Here is a 23,838-nt window from a genome sequence, read left to right as displayed (position 1 = left end):
GTTTTTCTGGAGGCCACAGACCTTTTTTGTGATTCATTGCCATCCCCTCAATGTGTGTCTGAATGCCGGTAGCTGAGTATGGTTATGCAGCATCCTAGCATTACGCCCATCATAGGCTGCTTTCTGGGCTGTTCATAAGGCAAGTCTTTCATTTTTCCCAGGAGTCTCTCAATTGTAGAGATGACAAGTGTGCCATTACTAATAGGGATGAGCGAACCAGAATTTTGGGGTGTTCGTGACACGGACCCGAACCCGAACATTTACGTAAAAGTTTGGGTTCGGTGTTCGGCGCTTTCTTGGCGCTTTTTGAAAGGCTGCAAAGCGGCCAATCAACAAGCGTCATACTACTTGCCGCAAGAGGCCATCACAGCCATGCCTACTATTGGCATGGATGTGATTGGCCAGTGCAGCATGTGACCCAGCCTCTATTTAAGCTGGAGTCATGTAGCGCCACACATCACTCTGCTCTGATCAGTGTAGGGAGAGGATGCAGCTGCTGTTAGGGCGAGCTTAGGCAGGGATTTACTCAGCAAAAACACTTAATGAAGTGATCGATCTACAGCTGTGAATCATTCAACTTCTGCTAGTTAATTGCTCACTGTTTTTAGGCTGCCCAGAGCGTTTTTCTATCACTTTTTTCTGGGGTGATCGGCGGCCATTTTGTGTCTTGTGCCACCTAGTCCATTTAACCATCAATAATGTGTTTTTTTTTTTTGCTATATCCTACATCAGGGGCTTGGCTGTGCTTGCTATTTTATTGAGGGGTGAAATACAATTGCCAAAATAGCAATACCCTAAATCTGATGTTTCAGCTGTGGCTAGCCAATTGTAATACTGTCTGCTGTCTGGCAAAGGATATATTTTTTTTCTGGGGTGAAATTCAACTGCCAAAATTGCAATACCCTAAATCTGGTGTTCCAGCTGTGGCTGGACACGTTTTTAGTGTCCGTCAAAGCAGTTTTTGTTCTGGGTTGAAATTCAATTCCCAACATAGCAATACCCTAAGGCCTCCTGCACACGAACGTTTTTTTACACGGTCCGCAAAAACGGGGTCCGTAGGTCCGTGATCCGTGCCCGTTTTTTCTTCCGTGGGTCTTCCGTGATTTTTGGAGGATCCACGGACATGAAAAATGAAAAAAAAAATCTAAGTCAAGTTTGCCATTGAAATGATAGGAAAAAACGGACACGGATCACGGACACGGATCACGGACACGGATGACAATCTTGTGTGCATCCGTGATTTTCACGGACCCATTGACTTGAATGGGCCCGTGAACCGTTGGCCGTGAAAAAAATAGGACAGGTCATATTTTTTTCACGGCCAGGAAACACGGCTCACGGATGCGGCTGCCAAACGGTGCAGTTTCCGATTTTTCCACGGACCCATTGAAAGTCAATGGGTCCGCAAAAAAAACGGAAAACGGCACAACGGCCACGGGTGCACACAACGGTCGTGTGCAGGAGGCCTAAATCTGTGGTTTCTGCTGTTGCAGGCCAAGTTTAAATCTGTACGTAAAAGGGTATATTACACTCAGCGTGCATCTCCAATTGTATTTTTGTTCCGTAAAAGGGTATATTACACAAACTGTTAAATTACAATTGCTGAAAGCATAAGCTTTTAAATTTGCACGCACTATTGTGCATCTCACATAGTGTATTTCTGTCAGTAAAAGGGTATATTACATTGAAGGTGCAAATTCAAGTGCTGATAGGGTCATCCTCAATAACTTCACACGCTACTGTGCATCTCCAAGTCTAATTCTGTCCGTAAAAGGAAACCTGTCATCCAGGGCCTAAATACTAGGCCTACAATTTATATTCAGCTAAATCTGTGGTTACTGTTGTGCCTGTATTAGTGTAATACGGTACTTAAATAGATAGCCAGATAGTGTTAGGTGCCTGTAAAAAAAGGCCTAAATTTGAATTCAATACATTGGGCCAAATAATGTTTTTTCTTATTGTGGTGAACTGTAACAATGAGGAAAACATCTAGTAAGGGACGCGGACGCGGACATGGTCGTGGTGGTGTTAGTGGACCCTCTGGTGCTGGGAGAGGACGTGGCCGTTCTGCCACGCGTCCTAGTGAACCAACTACCTCAGGTCCCAGTAGCCGCCAGAATTTACAGTGATATTTGGTGGGGCCCAATGCCGTTCTAAGGATGGTAAGGCCTGAGCAGGTACAGGCATTAGTCAATTGGGTGGCCGACAGTGGATCCAGCACGTTCACATTATCTCCCACCCAGTCTTCTGCAGAAAGTGCACAGATGGCGCCTGAAAACCAAGCCCATCAGTCTGCCACAGCACCCCCATGCATATCAGGGAAACTGTCTGAGCCTCAAGTTATGCAGCAGTCTCGTATGCTGTTTGAAGACTCTGCTGGCAGGGTTTCCCAAGGGCATCCACCTAGCCCTTCCCCAGTGGTGGAAGACATAGAATGCACTGACGCACAACCACTTATGTTTCCTGATAATGAGGACATGGGAATAAGACCTCAGCGTGTCTCTGATGATGACGAAACACAGGTGCCAACTGCTGCGTCTTTCTGCAGTGTGCAGACTAAACAGGACGTCAGAGAGGAAGACTGGGTGGAAGACGATGCAGGGGACGATGAGGTCATAGACCCTACATGGAATGAAGGTTAAGCCACTGACTTTCAGAGGAAGAGGAAGAGGCAGTGGTGAGACCGAGCCAACAGCGTAGCAAAAGAGGGAGCAGGGGGCAAAAGCAGAACACCCGCCGCCAAGAGAGTTCGCCTGCTACTGGCCATCGCCACCTGGGACCGAGCACCCCAAAAACAGCTTCAAGGAGTTCCCTGGCATGGCAGTTCTTCAAACAATGTGCTGACGACAAGACCCGAGTGGTTTGCACACTGTGCCATCAGAGCCTGAAGCGAGGCATTAACATTCTGAACCTTAGCCCAACTTGCATGACCAGGCATCTGCATGCAAAGCATGAACTGCAGTGAAGTGAACACCTTAAAAACAAGTAACTCACTCAGGCTCCCCCTGCTACCTCTTCTGCTGCTGCCGCCTCGGCCTCTTCCTCCGCCTCTGCAGGAACGTTGGCACCTGCCGCCCAGCAAACAGACGATGTACCACCAACACCACCACCTCCGTCACCAAGCATCTCCACCATGTCACACGGCAGCATCCATCAGCTCTCCATCTCACAAACATTTGAGAGAAAGCGTAAATTCCCACCTAGCCACCCTCGATCCCTGGCCCTGAATGCCAGCATTTCTAAACTACTGGCCTATGAAATGCTGTCATTCAGGCTGGTGGACACAGACAGCTTCTAACAGCTCATGTCGCTTGCTGTCCCACAGTACGTCGTTCCCAGCCGCCCCTACTTCTCCAAGAGAGCCGTGCCTTCCCTGCACAACCAAGTATCCAATAAATCAAGTGTGCACTGCTCAACGCCATCTGTGGCAAGGTCTACCTAACCACAGATACGTGGACCAGTAAGCACGGCCAGGGACGCTATATCTCCCTAACTGCACACTGGGTAAATGTAGTGGCGGCTGGGCCCCAGGCGGAGCGTTCTTTGGTGCACGTAGTTCCGCAGCCAAGGATCGCAGGGCAACATTCTTTGCCTCCTGTAGCCTCCTCCTTCTACTCGGCTTCCTCCTCCTCTTCTTCCACCTGCTCATCCAGTCAGCCACACACCTTCACCACCAACTTCAGCACAGCCCGGGGTAAACGTCAGCAGGCCATTCTGAAACTCATATGTTTGGGGGACAGGCCCCACACCGCGCAGGAGTTGTGGCGGGATATTGAACAACAGACCGACGAGTGGTTGCTGCCGGTGAGCCTCAAGCCCGGCCTGGTGGTGTGCAATAATGGGCGAAATCTCGTCGCAGCTCTGGGACTAGCCGGTTTGACGCACATCCCTTTCCTGGCACATGTGATCAATTTGGTGGTGCAGAAGTTCATTCACAACTACCCCGACATGTCAGAGCTGCTGCATAACGTGCGGGCTGTCTGTGCGCGCTTCCGGCATTCACATCCTGCCGCTGCTCGCCTGTCTGCGCTACAGCGTAACTTTGGCCTTCCCGCTCACCGCCTCATAGGCGACGTGCCTACCAGGTGGAACTCCACCTTGCACATGCTGGACAGACTGTGCGAGCAGCAGCAGGCCATAGTGGAGTTTCAGCTGCAGCACGCACGGGTCAGTCGCACTGCGGAACAGCACCACTTCACCACCAATGACTGGGCCTCCATGCAAGACCTGTGTGCCCTGTTGCGCTGTTTTGAGTACTCCACCAACATGGCCAGTGGCGATGACGCCGTTATCAGTGTTACAATACCACTTCTATGTCTCCTTGAGAAAACACTTAGGGTGATGATGGAAGAGGAGGTGGCCCAGGAGGAGGAGGAGGAGGAGGAGGAAGAGGGGTCATTTTTAGAACTTTCAGGCCAGTCTCTTAGAAGTGACTCAGAGGGAGGTTTTTTGCAACAGCAGAGGCCAGGTACAAATGTGGCCAGACAGGGCCCACTACTGGAGGATGAGGAGGACGAGGATGAGGAGGACGTAGAGGAGGATGAGGATGAAGCATGGTCACAGCGGGGTGGCACCCAACGCAGCTTGGGCCCATCACTGGAGCGTGGCTGGGGGGAAACAGAGGACGATGACGATACGCCTCCCACAGAGGACAGCTTGTCCTTACCTCTGGGCAGCCTGGCACACATGAGCGACTACATGCTGCAGTGCCTGCGCAACGACAGCAGAGTTGCCCACATTTTAACGTGTGCGGACTACTGGGTTGGCACCCTGCTGGATCCCCGGTACAAAGACAATGTGCCCACCTTACTTCCTGCACTGGAGCATGATAGGAAGATGCGCGAGTACAAGTGCACGTTGGTAGACGCGCTCTGAGAGCATTCCCAAATGTCACAGGGGAACAGGTGGAAGCCGAAGGCGAAGGCAGAGGAGGAGCAAGAGGTCGCCAACGCAGCTGTGTTATGGCCAGCTCCGCTGAGGGCAGGGTTAGCATGGCAGAGATGTGGAAAAGTTTTGTCACCACGCCACAGCTAACTGCACCATCACCTGATACGGAACGTGTTAGCAGGAGGCAACATTTCACTAACATGGTGGAACAGTATGTGTGCACACCCCTTCACGTACTGACTGATGGTTCGGCCCCATTCAACTTCTGGGTCTCCAAATTGTCCACATGGCCAGAGCTAGCCTTTTATGCCTTGGAGGTGCTGGCCTGCCCGGCGGCCAGCGTTTTGTCTGAACGTGTATTCAGCATGGCAGGGGGCATCATTACAGATAAACGCAGCTGCATGTGGACAAGCTGACGTTCATAAAAATGAACCAGGCATGGATCCCACAGGACCTGTCCATCCCTTGTGCAGATTAGACATTTATAACTAGCTCCCCTTAACCATATATTCTTGTACTCCAGGGCACTTCTTCATTCAATCCTCCTTTTTTTTAAATTTTACCATTATATTGCGGGACAACCCAAAGTTGAATGAACCTCTCCTCTGTCTGGGTGCCGGGGCCTAAAAATATCTGACAGTGGCATGTTCCAGTGGTGGGTGACATGAAGCCTGATTCTCTGCTTTGACATGAAGCCTGATTCTCTGCTATGGGACCTCTCTCCTCTGTCTGGGTGCCGGGGCCTAAAAATATCTGACAGTGGCCTGTTCCAGTGGTGGGTGACATGAAGCATGATTCTCTGCTATGACATGAAGCCTGATTCTCTGTTACGGGACCTCTCTCCTCTGTCTGGGTGCCGGGGCCTAAATATCTCACAGTGGCCTGTTACAGTGGTGGGTGACATGAAGCCTGATTCTCTCCTATGGGACCTCTCTCTAATTGATATTGGTTAATTTTTTTTAGTGCCGAAAAGTTCAGGTCCCCATTCACTTCGATAGGGTTCGGGGCGAAGTTCGGGTCGAGTTCGGATCCCGAACACGAACATTTTCGGAAAGTTTCGGCCGAACTTCTCGAACCTGAACATCCAGGTGTTTGCTCAACTCTAATTACTAATTATGTCATATTAACCTTGCCAAATGTCAGCTGAATAATAATATACCTTATCCACTAGCTTGATATATGATCTCCAATTTATGGGTTGGTAAACTTCAACCCCCAACAAATATTGAGTGACAGCTTGGAGATCAATGCTCCAATCATTACTGGGCTTTAAACATTTGATTTAGCTACAGACAGATATTTCATGGTCAATAAGACATCTACCACCCTACCCGTGCTCTCCGTTCAGCCAATTATATGCCTCGTATATGAGCTTATAATAGCATGTATTCAGAATGCTATTATTTTCCCTTATAACCACAAGCCTCATATATGAGCTTAATTTTTTATTTATTTTTTGGTTTATCAGGAATTTATTATTAACTTATGTTGTTCACTTTTGCTCTTTCCTTATCCTGGCCTGCCATCTGGTGGCCAAAATAAGAATTGCAGTTTGAATGCTGCTAGCTTACTCAGTAAGGCCTGTTTCACACGGGCGTCATGTTTTTTGCCCGGACAAGATGCGGGTGCGTTGCGGGAAAATGCGTGATTTTTTTGCACGAGTGCAAAACATTGTAATAATCTGCATATTTGGTACCCAACCCCGAACTTCTTCACAGAAGTTCGGGTTTGGGTTAGGTGTTCTGTAGATTGTATTATTTTCCCTTATAATATGGTTTTAAGGGAAAATAATAGTATTCTTAATACAGAATGCATAGTACAATAAGGCTGGAGAAGTTAAAAAAAAATATTAGAAATTTAACTCACCTTAATCCACTTGATCACGCAGCCGGCCTCTCTTCTGTCTTCTTCTTTGATGTGCACAGGAATCGGACCTTTGATGACATCACTGTGCTCATCACATGGTCCAATCACATGGTTCATCACCATGGTGAGGGACCATGTGATTGGACCATGTGATGTGACGTCACCACAGGTCCTTAGCCGGCAGCTCAACATTACAGAAGAAGACAGAGATCCTCAACTACACGATCAAGTGGACTCAGTGATTTTTTGGAATTTTTTTTAACCCCTCCATCACTATTTTACTTTGCATTATGTATTCAGAATGCTAATATTTTCCCTTATAACCATGTTATAGAGCAGAATATAGAGCATGCTGCGATTTTCACGCAATGCACAAGTGATGCGTGAAAATCACAGCTCATGTGCACAGCCCCATAGAAATGAATGGGTAAGGAATTAGTGCGGGTGCAATGCGTTCACATCACGCATTGCACCCATGCAGAATACTCGCCAGTGTGAAAGGGACCTAAAGCTACTAGTAATCAGTGCATTATCTATGCCCGGATTGGACACACAGGGCATAGGTAGGAAGCCTGGAAGCGCCTAAAGCATTTAATTTCCGCGATCAGCATTATTGCCGGTCACGGTAGTTAGCCACGGGTCTCTGCTGTATAAAACAGCAGAGATCTGATGGCCGTGACACCAGCTGCACGTGTGAGTGGGCGTCATGTTTACACATCGCACCAGTGCCGTACATGTACGGCACTGGTAGCCTAAGGGTTAAACATTTAAATCACCTCCCTTTCCCAATTTTACAAATGGAAATATATAAAAGAATTTAAAAAAACTCATTAGGTATCGCTGCATCTGAAAATGTCTGAAGTATTAAAATATTTTAAAAAATTTCTGTGCAGTGAAAAAATATTTTTTGTCACCTTATCCCCTCCCAAAAAATTTAATAACAGTGATTAAAAAGGCATACATACAACAAAATTTGTAAAATTAAAAACTACAGTTCATTCCACAATAAAGCCCTTATATAGCTCCCTAGACTGAAATATCAAAAAGTTATGGCTATCAAAATATGGCAATGCCAAGAAAATGTAGATTTTTTTCGTATTTTTGAATTTTTTTGCAGTAATTAAATAAAGTAAAATGTATACAACTTTGGTAATCGCATTAAGCTGCAGAATAAGAACATTATGACATTTTTGGCACACATTGAATGCAATGATGTCAAAACCCCCAAATCCTTGGCAGAATTGTGGGGTTCTATTCAATTTTACCACCCAAAATGTTTTTTCCCACTTTCCAATACAAGACATGGTAAATTAAATGGTGGCATTAAAAAATTCAGCTGGTCCCGCAAACAATACATCCTCATATGTGAATGGAAAAATGTAAAAGTTATGGATATTGGAACATGGGGAGGAAAACAAAATGCAAAAATGAAAATAGGTCCAGTATTTAAGAGGGTAACAGTTAAAGTGACATATATACTATGGGGGAAACAGATGGTAGCCGGTGGTAACAGCCTGTTTAAAAATATACTGCAATATCATATTTTATTTACAGTTAAAAAAAGCAGTCCAAAATGCCTTCTTCTCTGAACTGTAAAATGGTGAACACCAATTTTAGAGACTTGTGTGGTACGAATCCCAAAAGTTTTGGATTTACTGTAATCCAATTTTTTTTGGCGGGGGGAATTCCTTACAAATTTGATTTGAGCTGAATAGATTTGTTCATCTCTATATGGGTCTCTTTCTGCAAAAAATTATGTCTCAGGTGGCACAAATTCATAAAGATTTGCTAAAATTCCGGTTTTTGGAACGCAAAAATGGGATATGCATGTGGGAACTTATATGAGAATTATGAGGCACTGTTAAAAATAGTCCTATTTGTACAAGCACAAGGCCACATGTCAAATGCTTTTACACATTATAGTAAAATGTGAATAGGAGATTTGTTATAGAATCAGATTTAAGATATCTTCTACCAAGATTGTTATTGGAACCGTATTCTTTTTTGTGGCAACAGGTGGAAAAAAATATCAGTCGTCCATCAAGTACAAAATCATTGACGTTAGGTCCTAGAGGTAAGAAGAGCTACACATTAGTTTTCTTCTAGTTATAAAGTGTTTTTTTTGTTTTTTTTAATCATAAAATGTTTGTTAGAACTCTTATTCTTGTTATTCCTCTTGGAAATGACAACTAGACGTCACAATTTCCCTTGTTAATGAGGTGTGTCCATATAAACTCTGATTCTGTCAGCACTGCCTAGATCTCTGACTGTCCAGTGTCATGCCCTCTTGACTAGGGAAATGGTAATAACCAACTGTCAGGTTATTCAAAATGTTCTGGAATTTATTTAATAGGGAGGTATTTACTAAAACAGACATGACAGGATAGCATAACAATCAAAATATCTCAAGAGAGTATAGCACTGTACCAGCCACAATGTCCCAGGACATTACCAGTCCACAGTACACCTCAATAACAAACGACATGGGCCACCTTGTATTTCAATTCATTGCCATAATATATCCTTTAATCCATAACTTGCAGCATGCATCTTAAAACCAATATTCCATAGAAGTCCATAAAAAGTGCATAATTGAAACAGGATAGCAGAGAGGTCCTCTTGAAACACACACCTGCAAAGTGAGTCTCAACACTGCATTTGAATGTCATGAGATCCAACAGGGGTCAGAGCACAGGGAAGGTGGCCATACAGATTAGATGAATGTCTTCCAAAACCCCCTAATTCAATTTGACCAGTCAACCATCAATCTGTATAGGCGCCTCTATACTATCCCCAGTGTCAGATGTCGAGGAAAAGATAGATTAGGCAGTTGGATTTTAACATGCGTCAACCATTTGTCAGAGCTGTCTGGCAGAGACTTATTTCCCTATCCCTACTGAGAACAAATGCTTGTGTTTGGGTGCGGTGGGGTTATCTAGCTATAGACTGAACAGCTATTTAATATGTATGGTCATTGACCCTCCACAGAACAGATCATAAACGGACATCACTGATGAATGACTACACCTTTTATTCTGATAGCTATATTACTTGAAACAGTATGTTAAACAGGTTCTCTGAGAATTATTTTAAATGGCCGCAAGTAACTTGTCCTAGAATTTGAGCAGGACTGGTTGTCTCCACTTGCATAGCTGCGTAGGGGGTGAGGGAGCGAGGCCTCACTACACATTACGCTCTAGCACTTGCATATACTACATATTGGTGAGTGCTCCTGTCAGGCTGCTCAGCCATGATGGCATATCATAGAATGGATCACATCATTACCATCTATTGTAGAGCAGTGTAGTGTGTAGTGAGGCCATGCTTCCTTACCCCACTAGGTAGCTCTGCAAGTGGTGGCAACCAGTTATTCTCACATTCTACTACAGGTTGCTTGCGGCTATTTTAAAAAATTTCTGGAGAACCCTTTAAAGACATTATATCATTATTTAATTTTCTAACTTTTTCTCTATCATTCCCTAACAGATATGTTGTGGGACAGTGTTCTCAAATGGGTGGCTCAAGAACTTTCAGAAGAAGATGCCTCAGAGCTGTTACTTTCTCTACCGATTCATCGCAGTACTATCCAGCTAGTGAGACTAAAAAGCCCACATAACTTGACTAATCAGATCTATGAATTACTGAGTCTCTGGAAGAAAAGACTTCCCACATCAATAGATAAGTTTCCACTTTTAGCTCGACATCTGCACAAAAGTGGGAGAAGTGATCTAGTGGAGCAGATGAAAGTGAAATGGGAGCCCAACATGCGTGGAGTAGCAACACTTTAACCTTTCAAGGAAATTCTTCTGTATTTTTATTTTAATTTTATTTTTTTAACAAACATTTGAAAGGGTCAATAATTTTTATGTACAGTATTTATCTTCAGTCATACTTCACTTCTGTATATTTTTTCCAATTAAAAATGTTAATGGTTAAGCAATATTTTCATTTTTTCATCATCACATTTTTTTTTACTTTTCTGTTGACGTAGCGACATGAGAGCTTGTTTTTGTGAGACAAACTGTAGTGTTTAATGGCATCAATTTATGACACATATTTGATTAATTTTAATTTGTAATTGAATGGGAAAATTATAGCACCCGATTGACTTTTTACATTTTAAAGATTGCAACATTAACGTTGTATCATAAATAACATTACACCTTTATTCTCTGGGCCAGCCCGATGACAGCTATATTAAATAGATAGTTTGTTTTTTAAGTGTACTACTTTTGCAAAAAATAAAAACCCTTTCATAGGGCTTTTGCACACAAATGTTTTTTTTTCCGTTTGCGGTCCATATGCGGAACCATTCATTTCAATGTACTCCGTATGCATTCCGTTTACGTATTTCCATTCCACTAAAGGGTAGAACTTGTCCCATTATTGCCCACAAAAAAATGATCCGTGGCTCCATTAAAGTCTATGGGTCAGCAAAAAATACAGAATGCATACGGAACACATCCGTATGTCATCTGTTTTTTGCGGATCCATGCCCACTTTGCCCTTGTGTATACTGTTAAAACACATTACTCATCATTAAATTAATTATTACAAATTTTATGTTTCTGTTTGTGATCTGCAAATAACGGAGAACGCAGAACTTCATTATTATCAGGAATTTTTTAGGTTTTTCTTTTTCTTTTCTACTGTCATAATTGTGTGGGATACAAAGCATAATTACTTTATTCTCTGGGTCAGTACAATTACAGATATATCAAATATATTTAGTTTTTTCTGTATAACTACTTTTAAAATTATTTAAAAAAAAGAAAATGTTTTTGCATCCAAGATCAATAACTTTTTTGCCTTCTTTTGAAATTACTGTGTGTTTTTATGCCATTTACTGTGCGGGATAGGCAAAGTGATATTTGTATACCTCAAGTTATAGATGCAGTGATCCCAAATATATAGAGGGGATTTAATTTTTTCATTTTTTCCTCATAAAAAAACTTTTTCAGGGAGAAAAAAAGTGGATTTCTTATTTTTACCAACTTATCAATCATTACAACAAATTTTAATATTGTAGCTCCGAGGTACATCAGATACATAGTAGTGAATGCACAGAGCTTGGTAGTTACATACCTAGATGTGAGGCATAGGGCTTGGCAGTTATCAATATCATAAGTCTCTGGGGGCAATTATCATGGTGGTAATATTCTAAAGTCAGTTTTGCAGCAGTCGGTGTTGGCATAATTTTGCACCAGAATTATCAAAGGTCAGGCATTATTTATTACTTTTGTGTACAAATGCCACTCCAGATTTTTATGACTCTCTAGTAGTGTTGAGCAAATCAAAGTAGACAAAATTGAAAAATTAAATCCACCATGAATCCGAATTTCTTGGCACTTCATGGTAAAGAATCAATTTTTCCTTAAATGGCTGTAAAAAAAAAAAAAACACATACTCACCTCATCCATTTGATCGGGGAGAGGCTGTCTCAGCCAGCTTGATTTAAGAAAATGTGTCAAATCTTGCACGTGCACTGACGTTTGATGTCAGCTTCCTGGCTGGGCTGACATCACCGCACCCGTCCAGCATGATGACATGGTGACGTCATCATATCACTGTGCACAAGATTTGACACATTTTCTTCAATCAAGCTGGCTGAGACGGCCTCTCCACCATAAAATGGATGAGGTGAGTATATATTCTTTTAACCCATGATTGAACCCTGAAAGGCCTAAATGAGGGGTTCAATGACAGAGATGCGGTGCAATCGCCGTTCCCTGTCATTGCGCCCGCTACATACAATAGAATGCTCTATGTTTATGGATATTAAGAGGCACTTAATCATCTGGAACTGCCTTGAAAATTCCCACTTCAATATACCAGATACATAAAATAGAGAAAATAGTATAAATAAAAATGTATTAATAAAAACCTTATTTTAAAACATAATGTAAGCAGCATTCATAGCAGATATCAAATACCTTTTATTTTTCAAAAATATATTACCTATTGTCCAAGATGTGCAAATCACTGATTGAAAAAAATACAAAAACAAAAAAAATTATATATATATATATATATATATATATATATATATATACAGTGCTGCCCATAATTATTCATACCCCTGGCAAATTTTGACTTAAAGTTACTTTTATTCAACCAGCAAGTATTTTTTTGACGGGAAATGACATAGGTGTCTCCCAAAAGATAATAAGACGATGTACAAGAGACATTATTGTGGAAAAAAAAAAACATTTCTCAGCTTTTATTTACATTTGAGCAAAAAGTGTCCAGTCCAAAATGATTCATACCCTTCTCAATAATCAATAGAAAAGCCTTTATTGGCTATTACAGCAATCAAACACTTCCTATAATTGCAGACCAGCTTTTGGCATGTCTCTACAGGTGTTTTTGTCCATTCATCTTTAGCAATGAGCTCCAAATCTTTCAGATTGGAGGGTCTTCTTGCCATCACCCTGATCTTTAGCTCCCTCCACAGATTCTCAATTGGATTCAAGTCTGGACTCTGGCTGGGCCACTCCAAAACGTTAATGTTGTTGTCTGCTAACCATTTCTTCACCACTTTTGCTGTGTGTTTTGGGTCATTGTCATGCTGAAATGTCCACTGGTGCCCAAGGCCAAGTTTCTCTGCAGACTGCCTGATGTTGTCGTTGAGAATCCTCATGTATTGCTCTTTTTTCATGGTGCTGTTTACTGTGATTGGGTTCCCTGGTCCATTGACTGAAAAACACCCCCAAAGCATTAGGTTCCCACCACCATGTTTGACAGTGGGGATGGTGTTCTTTGGGTTGAAGGCTTCTCCTTTTTTACGCCAAATGAAGGAAACATCATTGTGACCGAACAATTCAATTTTTGTTTCATTTGACCATAACACAGAAGACCAGAAGTCTTCTTCTTTGTCCAGATGAGCTTTTGCAAAGGCCAAGCGAGCTTTTGTGTGCCTTATCTGGAGAAGTGGCGTCCTCCTTGGTCTGCATCCATGGAACCCAGCAGTGTGCAGTGTCTGTTGGATTGTCTGCCAGAGACATTGCCATCAGCAGAGCTCAGATTCACCAGGATGGCCTTGGTGGTGATCCTTGGATTCTTTTTCACCTCTCTAACTATCCTCCTGGCCAGCACAGGTGTCACTTTTGGCTTCCGACCATGTATTCTGAGATTTTCCACAGTGCGGAATGTGACGGACTAAACCGTCACTGGGGCTGCTGGAGAAGCCTGAGGGCTAGCCTCCTTCCTACAGACTATGGACCGAAAACTATGGAGACCCCCTCAGAGATTTTGGGGTTACAAGGAACTATGAACCCTGATTTATGTGTGTAATTTATATGCCACATATTTCCTATTGCCCATTAAAAAGGCATGGTGTGGATTCAGCAACACAAAAAGGGTTAACTCTGCACTGAGACTCCCACTGATTGTGTTAGTGATGAGATTACGATAGTTGACTATAATAGCAGCCGACTCCTATAATACACTCAGGAGATAATCCCATCACATGTGTCTCCTCTTCCCATTCATTCATTATGGAGGGGGGAAGATATCTGTTTGCATGTTCATTGTTGATTGCGTCAAAGACAATGCCAGAGTGTTTGTTAATTGGTTCACAGACAATGCCATTGTGTTTGTTAATTGCGTCACATACAATGCCATTGTGTTTGCTGAATAGGGTTAGTTTTGTGTTTAAACTGTACAGGATTGACTGCTATGTCATGTCCTCCGTATGTCATGTGTATATAAGTCAATGCTGTGTGTTCAATAAAGAGTTCCTGTTTTACCCTTCATCATGTTAAGGCTGGTGTTTGGGTAACTGATCGACACTGGGGATTGCTATACACTGAAGATTTGCTATACTCTCCTGGCTATACTATTAGCTCTTGTAAGAGCTGTTCCTGGTTCCTGTGGTGGTTTTGGTGTAGAGCGGAGTGCTTGGAGTCCTCGGGAAGCACTAGGAGCATCAATCAACGGAGGTACCCAGTCGGGGTGCCAGGAGATCCGTTACTTGGAACATCTTGTATTTTTTAATAATACTTTTCACTGTAGCCACTGGAACTGGGAAAACATTTAGAAATGGCCTTGTAGCCCTTTCCTGACTTGTGAGCAGCCACAATGCACAGCCGTAGGTCCTCACTGAGATCCTTTATTTTAGCCATGACTGTCCACAAACCAACTGCAGCGAGCTGCTGTTTTTCACCTGTTGAGTTGATTAAAACTGTTGTTACCAATTAATCAGGGTAATTAGGATGCTTTAGAACAGCTTGGACTATTTGAAATGGTATAGAACTTTTGATTTTCCCACAGACTGTGACAGTTTGTGAAAGGTATGAATAATTTTGGACTGGACACTTTTTGCTCAAACGTAAATAAAAGCTGAGAAATTGTTTTTTCCCCACAATAATGCCTCTTGTTCATCGTCCTATTATCTTTTGGGAGACACATGTCATTTCAAGTCAAAAAATTAGTTGCTGGTTGAATAAAAGTAACTTTAAGTCAAAATTTTCCAGTGGTATAAATATAAATGGATATATATATATATATATATATATATATATATATATATATATACACATATATCCTAAAATGAATCAATGATGTTGATTTGTCCAAATATCAAATGATTAGTGATGTTATTAAATCCAGAGAATTGTTAGGGGTATTACTTGATCCAAATAGTTAGTTGATTATTGTTCATAATTTATCCAACGATCACTGTTCATGATTGTATTCTTTTAGTTTAAAATAACAATCTTAATGGTAATACTTATCTCCTATTAATTAATGAATTAATTCATTAATGTTCATAATTCATCCAATGATCACTGTTCATGATTATATTAGTTTAAAATAATGGTAAACAATCAGTGCTGTTACTTGATTCAGATATTAATTGTATTCTTAATTTAATTGTGGAATCAATGTTCATAATTGTAGTAATATTAAATAATTGTTAGTCCCCTATTAAAGTTCATATAAATGTCTCATCCACCTAACGTAATGGATAGGATTTTCCTCAGTTTAAATCCTATCTATACAGTGTCAATGCGTATATATATATATATATACTGAACTAAAATATAAACGCAACACTTTCGGTTTTGCTCCCATTTTGCATAAGCTGAACTCAAAGATCTGAAACATTTTCTACATACACAAAAGACCCATTACTCTCAAATGGTGTGCTTGGTTTTAACGTAACTTTATTCTTTCATGAGTTATTTACAAGTTTCTCCTGCGGTGTTGCTATCAGTGTGTGAAGAGTGGGAGAAGAGGGTTGCATTGACAATCCAACACAATGGGCAGCACATTGAACATATTTTATAAGTGTTCAGAAACTTGTAAATAACTCATGAAAGAATAAAGTTATGTTAAAGCCAAACACACCACTGTTTTTCTTGTGAAATTCCAAATAAGTTTGATGTGTCACATGACCCTCTTCCTATTGAAAAAACAAAAGTTGGATTCAAAATGGCCGACTTCAAAATGGCCGCCATGGTCACCACCCATCTTGAAAAGTTTCCCCCCTCACATATACTAATGTGCCACAAACAGGAAGTTAATATCACCAACCATTCCCATTTTATTAAGGTGTATCCATATAAATGGCCCACCCTGTATATCTGTGTTAATGAGCACTTCTTCTTTGCCTAGATAATCCATCCCACCTCACAGGTGTGGCAGCATGAATGTTGCCCACAAAAAAAGGCCACACTGAAATGTGCAGTTTGATCCCACAGCCGAATGCCACAGATGTCGCAACATTTGAAGGAGCGTGCAATTAGCATGCTGACTGCAGGAATGTCTACCAGAGCTGTTGCCCATGCAATGAATGTTCATTTCTCTACCATAATCTGTGTCCAAAAACGTTTCAGAGAATTTGGCAGTACATCCAACAGGCCTCACAACTGCAGACCACGTGAAACCACACCAGCCCAGGACCTCCTCATCCAGCATGTTCACCTCTATGATCGTCTGAGACCAGCCATCCGGACAGCTGCGGCAACAATAGGTTTGCATAACCAAAAAATTTCTGCACAAACTGTCAGAAACCGTCTCAGGGAAACTCATCTGCATGTTCGTCGTCCTCATTGGGGTCTGGGTCTGTACCTGACTGCAGTTCGTCATCGTAATTGACTTGAGTGGGCAAATGCTCACATTCAATGGCGTCTGGCACGTTGGAGAGGCGTTCTGTTCACGGATGAGTCCCGGTTTTCACTGTTCAGGGCTGATGGCAGACACAGTATGTGGCGTTGTGTGGGTGAGTGGTTTTCTGACGTCAACGTTTTGGATCGAGTGGCCCATGGTGGCGGTGGGGTTATGGTATGGGCAGGCGTATGTTATGGACAACGAACACAGGTGCATTTTATTGATCCTGAGGTCCATTGTTGTGCCATTCATCCATGACCATCACCTCATGTTGCAGCATGATAATGCACAGCCCCATATTCCAAGGCTCTTTACACAATTCCTGGAAGCTGAAAACATCCTAGTTCTTGCATGGTCAGCATACTCACTGGACATGTCACCCATTGAGCAAGTTTGGAATGCTCTGGATCGGCGTATACGACAGCGTCTTCCAGTTCCTGCCAATATTCAGCAACTTCGCACAGCTATTGAAGAGGAGTGGACCAAGATTCCACAGGCCACAATCAACAACCTCATCAACCCTATGCAACAGAGACGTGTTGCACTGCGTGAGTAAAATGGTGGCCACACCAGATACTCTCCCCCCCCCCCCCCCAGTAAGGCAAAACTGTGCACATTTCAGAGTTGTCTTTAATTGTGGGCAGTCTAAGGCACACCTGATCAATATTCATGCTGTCTAATCAGCAACTTGATATGCCACACCTGTGAGGTGGGATGGATTATCTCGGCAAAGGAGAAGTGCTCACTAACACAGATCTAGACAGATTTCTGAACAATATTTGATAGTAATGGTTCTTTTATGTATGTCGAAAATGTTTCAGATCTTTGAGTTCAACTCATGCAAAATGGGAGCAATACCGAAAGTGTTGCGTTTATATTTTTGCTCAGTATATATATATATATATATATATAGGAAGTTCAAGGCATTACTAACCGTAATATAAATCTTGAGTGCCAGCAGTACAGACGCAACTGTCCATCCACACACGTAGCAAAAAGAAAAACTGCGGCACATCCGATGTGGTGAAAGAAAAAAATTGTCTTTTATTCAGCTCAGCATGGTACCTGCATTCCCTGAATTTAATGGAGGCCATTTTGGCATCAAAAATGATAAAAAGAAGAGTGGACCCAGCATGCATGTGGAACCTGCACTCCCTGAATTTTATGGTGGCCGTTATGGCACATAACAGGTAGCATTTAGTATTAGGTTCCCGTCTTACAGAGATCGCCTTGGCGTGTTGCAGACAGGCCCAAATAATTTTGTGCAAAATGTATTTGCCAAGAGTCTCAAATTTATAGAATAAGCGTAGCATTAGCACCAGAATATTTTCTATTACTATGGCATTATTGTACTTTATTTGTGTTTGCAGAGTGCTCTTGCATTGTATTTATTTTCTATATATAAAGACTGTCTTTCCCAGGTCTCCCGGTTTCCTGTGAGTCAAGTCGTATAGTTCCTTATTATTTGGTGTCCTACTTGTCTCGGGAAAGGGGGTTCTCCTGGATCACACAATTCTACCAAACTCGTTTCGGAGCTCCAGGCTCCTTCCTCAGTGGTTCTAAAAGCAGAAAAATTCTCTCTTTACTGAAGTGACATTGTGATTTTTTTTTTACGTTTCAAAAAAGTCACAGTGATATATCTGGAGTGAAACTACAGTAATTAACATAGATAAAAATGCCCAATCTTGCACCTGCTGAAAACTGGCATCAGTGGTTTAAAAATGGAAACAGAAACCGCATGGAGCGGCTTTTGTGTGACCGAATCCCGGCATATTTTCCCGGTAGTAGTCAGATCTCAGCCTGTTCCCATTACAGTGAACGTGACCGACAGGCATTGTAGTAACATCCAACAACGCCGGATCCAGAGAACTCCGAGAGGTTGTTCTCTGCCAGAGCAGCCTGCTGGAACGTAAAATGCTAGTGTTAAACTAGCCTCACTTATATGGGATACCAAACCACAGAATTAATAGCGGCTATTTCTGTAGAGGCTAGTAAATTTTGGTATCAGTCTAGTAGGCATGATCCATACCCTGAGTTCTGGAGGCATACTCAACCTCGCAGCAGTCATATCTGAACCTCTGATCACAGAATGTCCCTGTGTAAGGGGGCGATATATCAAGACTGGCGCATCCATATGTTATTCTTGGCTTAAAATATGCCTAGTTTATTAAGAGGTAGATTCCTTTTAGCAAATCAGACATATCTCTGCCCTGCCATGTGCCAAAAATTGAAGTCTCCACCAGCTACAGGATGGTGTAGACTTCAGCTATTACTTCCACCATTTTCTGGCGAAAGTTATAGTAAATGCTGTGGCGACACAAAGCCACGCCCCCTTTGACAATTCCTGCCCCTTTTCATGACACTTCTGAAAAGTGACAGGAAGCTGAAAAAAGTCGCAAATTATTGTGCACACATGCCGTGCTCCATAATGTGCGACTTTTTTTACGCCAGAATTGTGGCATATAGGGCTTGATAAATGTCCCTGTTTGTCTCTCGAGAAAATCTTTAACATATAACTACATTTATGTTGCAAATCATTACTTGGTCGAGGAACCATTATTAATTTAGGTCTCTACAATATATACTCCTATCCTCACTGAGTTTTCTACTGGCAATGCTAAAATACCCCTTCATTGTAATATCACTTTACTCTCAATAAATAAAAATTCTGCTTGACACAATAGATAAGAGAATGGTCAAAATTTACTGTTCATTATATTGTATCCTAAATATTATCCATTGACATTCATGGTACTTTGCCATCTTGCTAATGTGTATTATCCAATATTCCACAAGATGGTGCTCAAAGACCACTTCTACGGCAAACTAACAAAATATGTAAAAGCTTAAGAAAGTGATGTAAAGGGTGGTCAGACAGTCTAAAAATGTATCACATATGTTAAAAAGTTATGAGTTAAATCATCTTTAATGAGAAGCGTAAAGGTGAGTTGTTTTCATGAAATATATCCAGATATAGAGGAGAATAAATGCTGTGCTGTTTATATTTTGTTTGAGTTGACAATTTAATTTAAAGGGTTGTACCAAGTTTACAAGTTATTGACTAGCCATATGATAGGGAATAAGTAACTGGTTTATGGGGGTCTAATGGCTGGGACCCCTACCCATCCCGATAATGAGGGTCCCATTCCCCCTGATCTGATAGAGCTGCAGGTCGGGCATTGCACCTTGAGCTCCATTCTTTTTCTATGCAAGAGCTGGAGATAGCTGAGTGCTCAGCAATTTCCTGTGATCTAGATTGTGGGACAGTGGGTAAGAACGATGTCTGTAAAGCGCTGTGGAATATGTTGGCTCTATATAGTAAAAGTAAAATAAATAATAGATAAATATTACCCAAAATGAAAATAACAAGAGTAATTGCTGCAGGCAGAAGAAATAGTGAGAAATCTCAGACCTGAAGATTGATGGCTAGCAGAGGAATTTCCACCCACAGCAAAACAGGTGCGGGTACCAATCCTACCGCGCCTGCAAAAAGAGGGCGGTTTGAAGATGTGTTGGTCACTTCGGATATGAGATCTTTCTTGCAGCCAACCTATCGACAGCCGCCCTCCGGATCCAGCCTCACCGCCTAGACCGACAAGTGTCCGACTACATCGGGTTAACGGCCGATGTGGATGCTCTGAGAAGCGAGGAACCACTTGACTACTGGGTGTGCAGGCTTTACCTGTGGCCAGAGGTTTCAAAGGTGAAAGAAGCTTTTCATACGCTTGGAAAGGACATACGGGAGGTTGCATCAACTGTTTCATTTTCTGCAGTTTGCCTGTGCATAACCTTCAGCATGACAGGAAGATGCGCATTAAGGAATTCAATGTATGGCTTGGTGAATGGTGTCTGAACCAAGGGTTTGGCTTTGTGTCTCATGTTTTTGTTGGAATTGAAAAGAACTGTACAAGAAAGATGGTTTGCATCTTTCTCTCGAGGGAACAAATGTCCTTGGTGAACAGTTCCAAGTATTTTCTAAGGAGCATTTAAAGGGCTTCTGTCACCCCATGAAACCGTTTTTTTTTTTTTTTCTTTACTAATAATCCCTACACTGCGATCTCATCATACATAAGCTAATTAATGATTTTCGTTCAGTAGAATTTGTTAAAAATCGATTTTTGAAATATGTAAATTACCTTGCTACCAGCAAGTAGGGCGGCTACTTGCTGGTAGCAGCCGCGTCCTCCGATGGTAATGACGCCCCCTCTGCTTGTTGATTGACAGATCCCGTCCGCTGACCCTTTCTCTGCTGGCCCTGCCTGTTTTGATTCAATATCTGGCGCCTGCGCCGCGGCCGTACCTCTCTTCAATCTGCGCAGGCGCACTGAGAGGTGGCCACTTGCTCGGCGGCTCCATCCTCAATGCGCCTGCGCCGATGACGTCACATCTACCCAAGAGCAGAATATAAAATCAGTGATACAGCCCTAACCTCAGTATCTGAGGAAAGGGAATTAGGGGTCATTATTTCAGAAGACTTAAAGGTAGGCAGACAATGTCATAGAGCAGCAGGAAATGCTAGCAGAATGCTTGGGTGTATAGGGAGAGGCATTACCAGTAGAAAGAGGGAGGTGCTCATGCCTCTCTACAGAGCAATAGTGAGACCTAATTTGGAGTATTGTGCTCAGTACTGGAGACCATATCTCCAAAAGGATATTGATACTTTGCAGAGAGTTCAGAGAAAGGCTACTAAACTGGTACATGGATTGCAGGATAAAACTGACCAGGAAAGATTAAAGGACCTTAACATGTATAGCTTGGAAGAAAGACGAGACAGAGGGGATATGATAGAAACTTTTAAATACATAAAGGGAATCAACAAGGTAAAAGAGGAGAGAATATTTAAAAGAAGAAAAACTGCTACAAGAGGACATAGTTTTAAATTAGAGGGGCAAATGTTTAAAAGTAATATCAGGAAGTATTACTTTACTGAGAGAGTAGTGGATGCATGGAATAGTCTTCCTGCAGAAGTGGTAGCTGCAAATACAGTGGAGTTTAAGCATGCATAGGATAGGCAGAAGGTTATCCTTCATATAAGATAGGGACAAGGGCTATTCATAGTATTCAGTATATTGGACAGACCAGATGGGCCAAATGGTTCTTATCTGCCAACACATTCTATGTTTCTATGCACACAGTTCAATGAGATTGGATCCCCAACTTTTGTCGAAGAAAAGGTCCACAATCACAGAGCTGGCACAATTTGCCATGGAACTCTTGGCATTCCCCTAGACGAGTGTCCTGTCCGAAAGGACATTTAGCGCAGCGCTGGGGGTGGGGGGGGGGATCGTGACCGATAAGCGCACTTGCTAGCTCACGACAGTGTGCACTACCTTGCATTTTTCAAAAGGAATGACTCATGGATCTCGGAGGAATTCAACACCTGTGATGACCACGTGTAATTGAATTTCCTCATGGTAGCCCACACATGTCCGCCACCACCCAGCACAAAGAATGGTCATTGCCTTATGTATGTACAGAGGCATAAAATGTGCTTTTATGTCAGGTGAATGCCTAATTTTTGGTGCCTGTACTGGCCAACAGTTAAATTTTCTATCTCTAGCCACATAATCACACCCCTGTCTCACTCCTCTGCCTCTCATTATGGTGGCGTATGAACCGTATTCACCATAAGGACCTTCTAATGTCACAGGGTCATGTGACTGTGTCCCCACCCTGTACTGTGCCCTTCACCCTGTACTGTGCCCCCTTGTACCATGCATTGTGCCCTCTTACCACACCATGTACTGTGCCCTCTTATACCCTTTTATCAGTTCACGTTATGGTGGTGTTATCCGGTCACTGTACAGAGGTGTCATCCGGTCAATGTATGGTGGTGGTATCCAATAACTGGATGGCCATAACTGTATCCCTTACCCTGCCCACGCCATCCTTTTTTAGACCTGGCATGAGCAGGAAAAATATGCAGATTGCGGTGCCACAATCTGTGTCAGAAATTCGCCTAACATATATGTATTTTTATATAATAAATGACCACCTAATTGAATTATTATTCAGGGGTAGGTCTAATATCTTTATATTATATAGATTCTAGTGTATTATACTGTGCCCTGTATTTCCCAGTAGAAAATGATCCTTGGGAAACACAGTCCTCATCCCTGACCACCAGGACCAGGTAGAGCTCTTTCAGTACATGGCGGCCTCCCGTCTTCACCACGCTTCTTTGCTGAGTACTGGTACTTATTCTGACACTAGTGCTGTGTGCACATCCTACTTTTGCCCTCCATTTAAGGCCTCATGCACACAACTGTTCTGTTTTTTGCGGAACGGGATGGGCGGCCCATTATAGAAATGCCTATTCTAGTCCGCAAAACGGACAAGAATAGGACATGCTATTTTTTTTTTTGCAGGGCCACAGAACGGAGCAATGGATGCGGACAGCACACGGAGTGCTGTCCGCATCTTTTGTGGCCCCATTGAAGTGAATGTGTCTGCACCTGAGCCGCAAAAACTGCGGCTCGAATGCGGACCACAACAACGGTCATGTGCATGAGGTCTAATGCATACGAAAAATTTAAGCATTAACAGATGCCTCAGACTGATGCCGTACAGTGGCGTCCGTTCACCATACAGTTCCATGGTAGAAAAAAAAATTACGTTAACGTATGCATTTTTTTAATGGACTCTGCAGGATACAAAAACGTGGAGTGCTGCACATTTGTATACATCAAACCGATAGGAAATAAAAAATTTCTAGGCTCCAGCAGGGCACATTTTTGAGAGTCTCCCTTTAAGACGCATAAAAGTGGCGCCTAATTAAAATGCATATTTTTTGTAGGAATTTTTGCCAATGATCCATGTTGTGGGACTATTTATGTATTTCTAGTAAGTGTTTGCTGGCTGCAAATATGACCTGAAAGTTTTTGAGGTTCGTCTGCCATTAAAGTGAATGAGGCCTGCCTCGAACACGCAGTTTGCGAACATTTGATTGCAAATGCGCGTTGGAGAATCGTC

At 42.4% G+C, this 23,838-nt stretch overlaps 1 protein-coding gene across 1 annotated transcript in view; it reads left to right on the top strand.

Moving 5' to 3' along the window:
• Nucleotides 1-10,779, top strand: part of DTHD1 (death domain containing 1) — a 70,837-nt gene extending 60,058 nt beyond the window's left edge. The window contains exons 8-9 of the mRNA XM_044276072.1: nt 8,770-8,827; nt 10,240-10,779. Coding sequence (XP_044132007.1) covers nt 8,770-8,827; nt 10,240-10,541 — 360 coding nt within the window. The 3' untranslated portion in view covers nt 10,542-10,779. The remainder of the gene's footprint in view (nt 1-8,769; nt 8,828-10,239) is intronic.
• Nucleotides 10,780-23,838: the final 13,059 nt, after the last annotated feature.

The sequence above is a fragment of the Bufo gargarizans genome, chromosome 1 (assembly GCF_014858855.1).
Source record: "Bufo gargarizans isolate SCDJY-AF-19 chromosome 1, ASM1485885v1, whole genome shotgun sequence".
Taxonomy (NCBI): Eukaryota; Metazoa; Chordata; class Amphibia; order Anura; family Bufonidae; genus Bufo; species Bufo gargarizans.
Note: the sequence above shows the minus strand (reverse complement) of the source record. Positions and strands in the feature narration are given on the sequence as shown.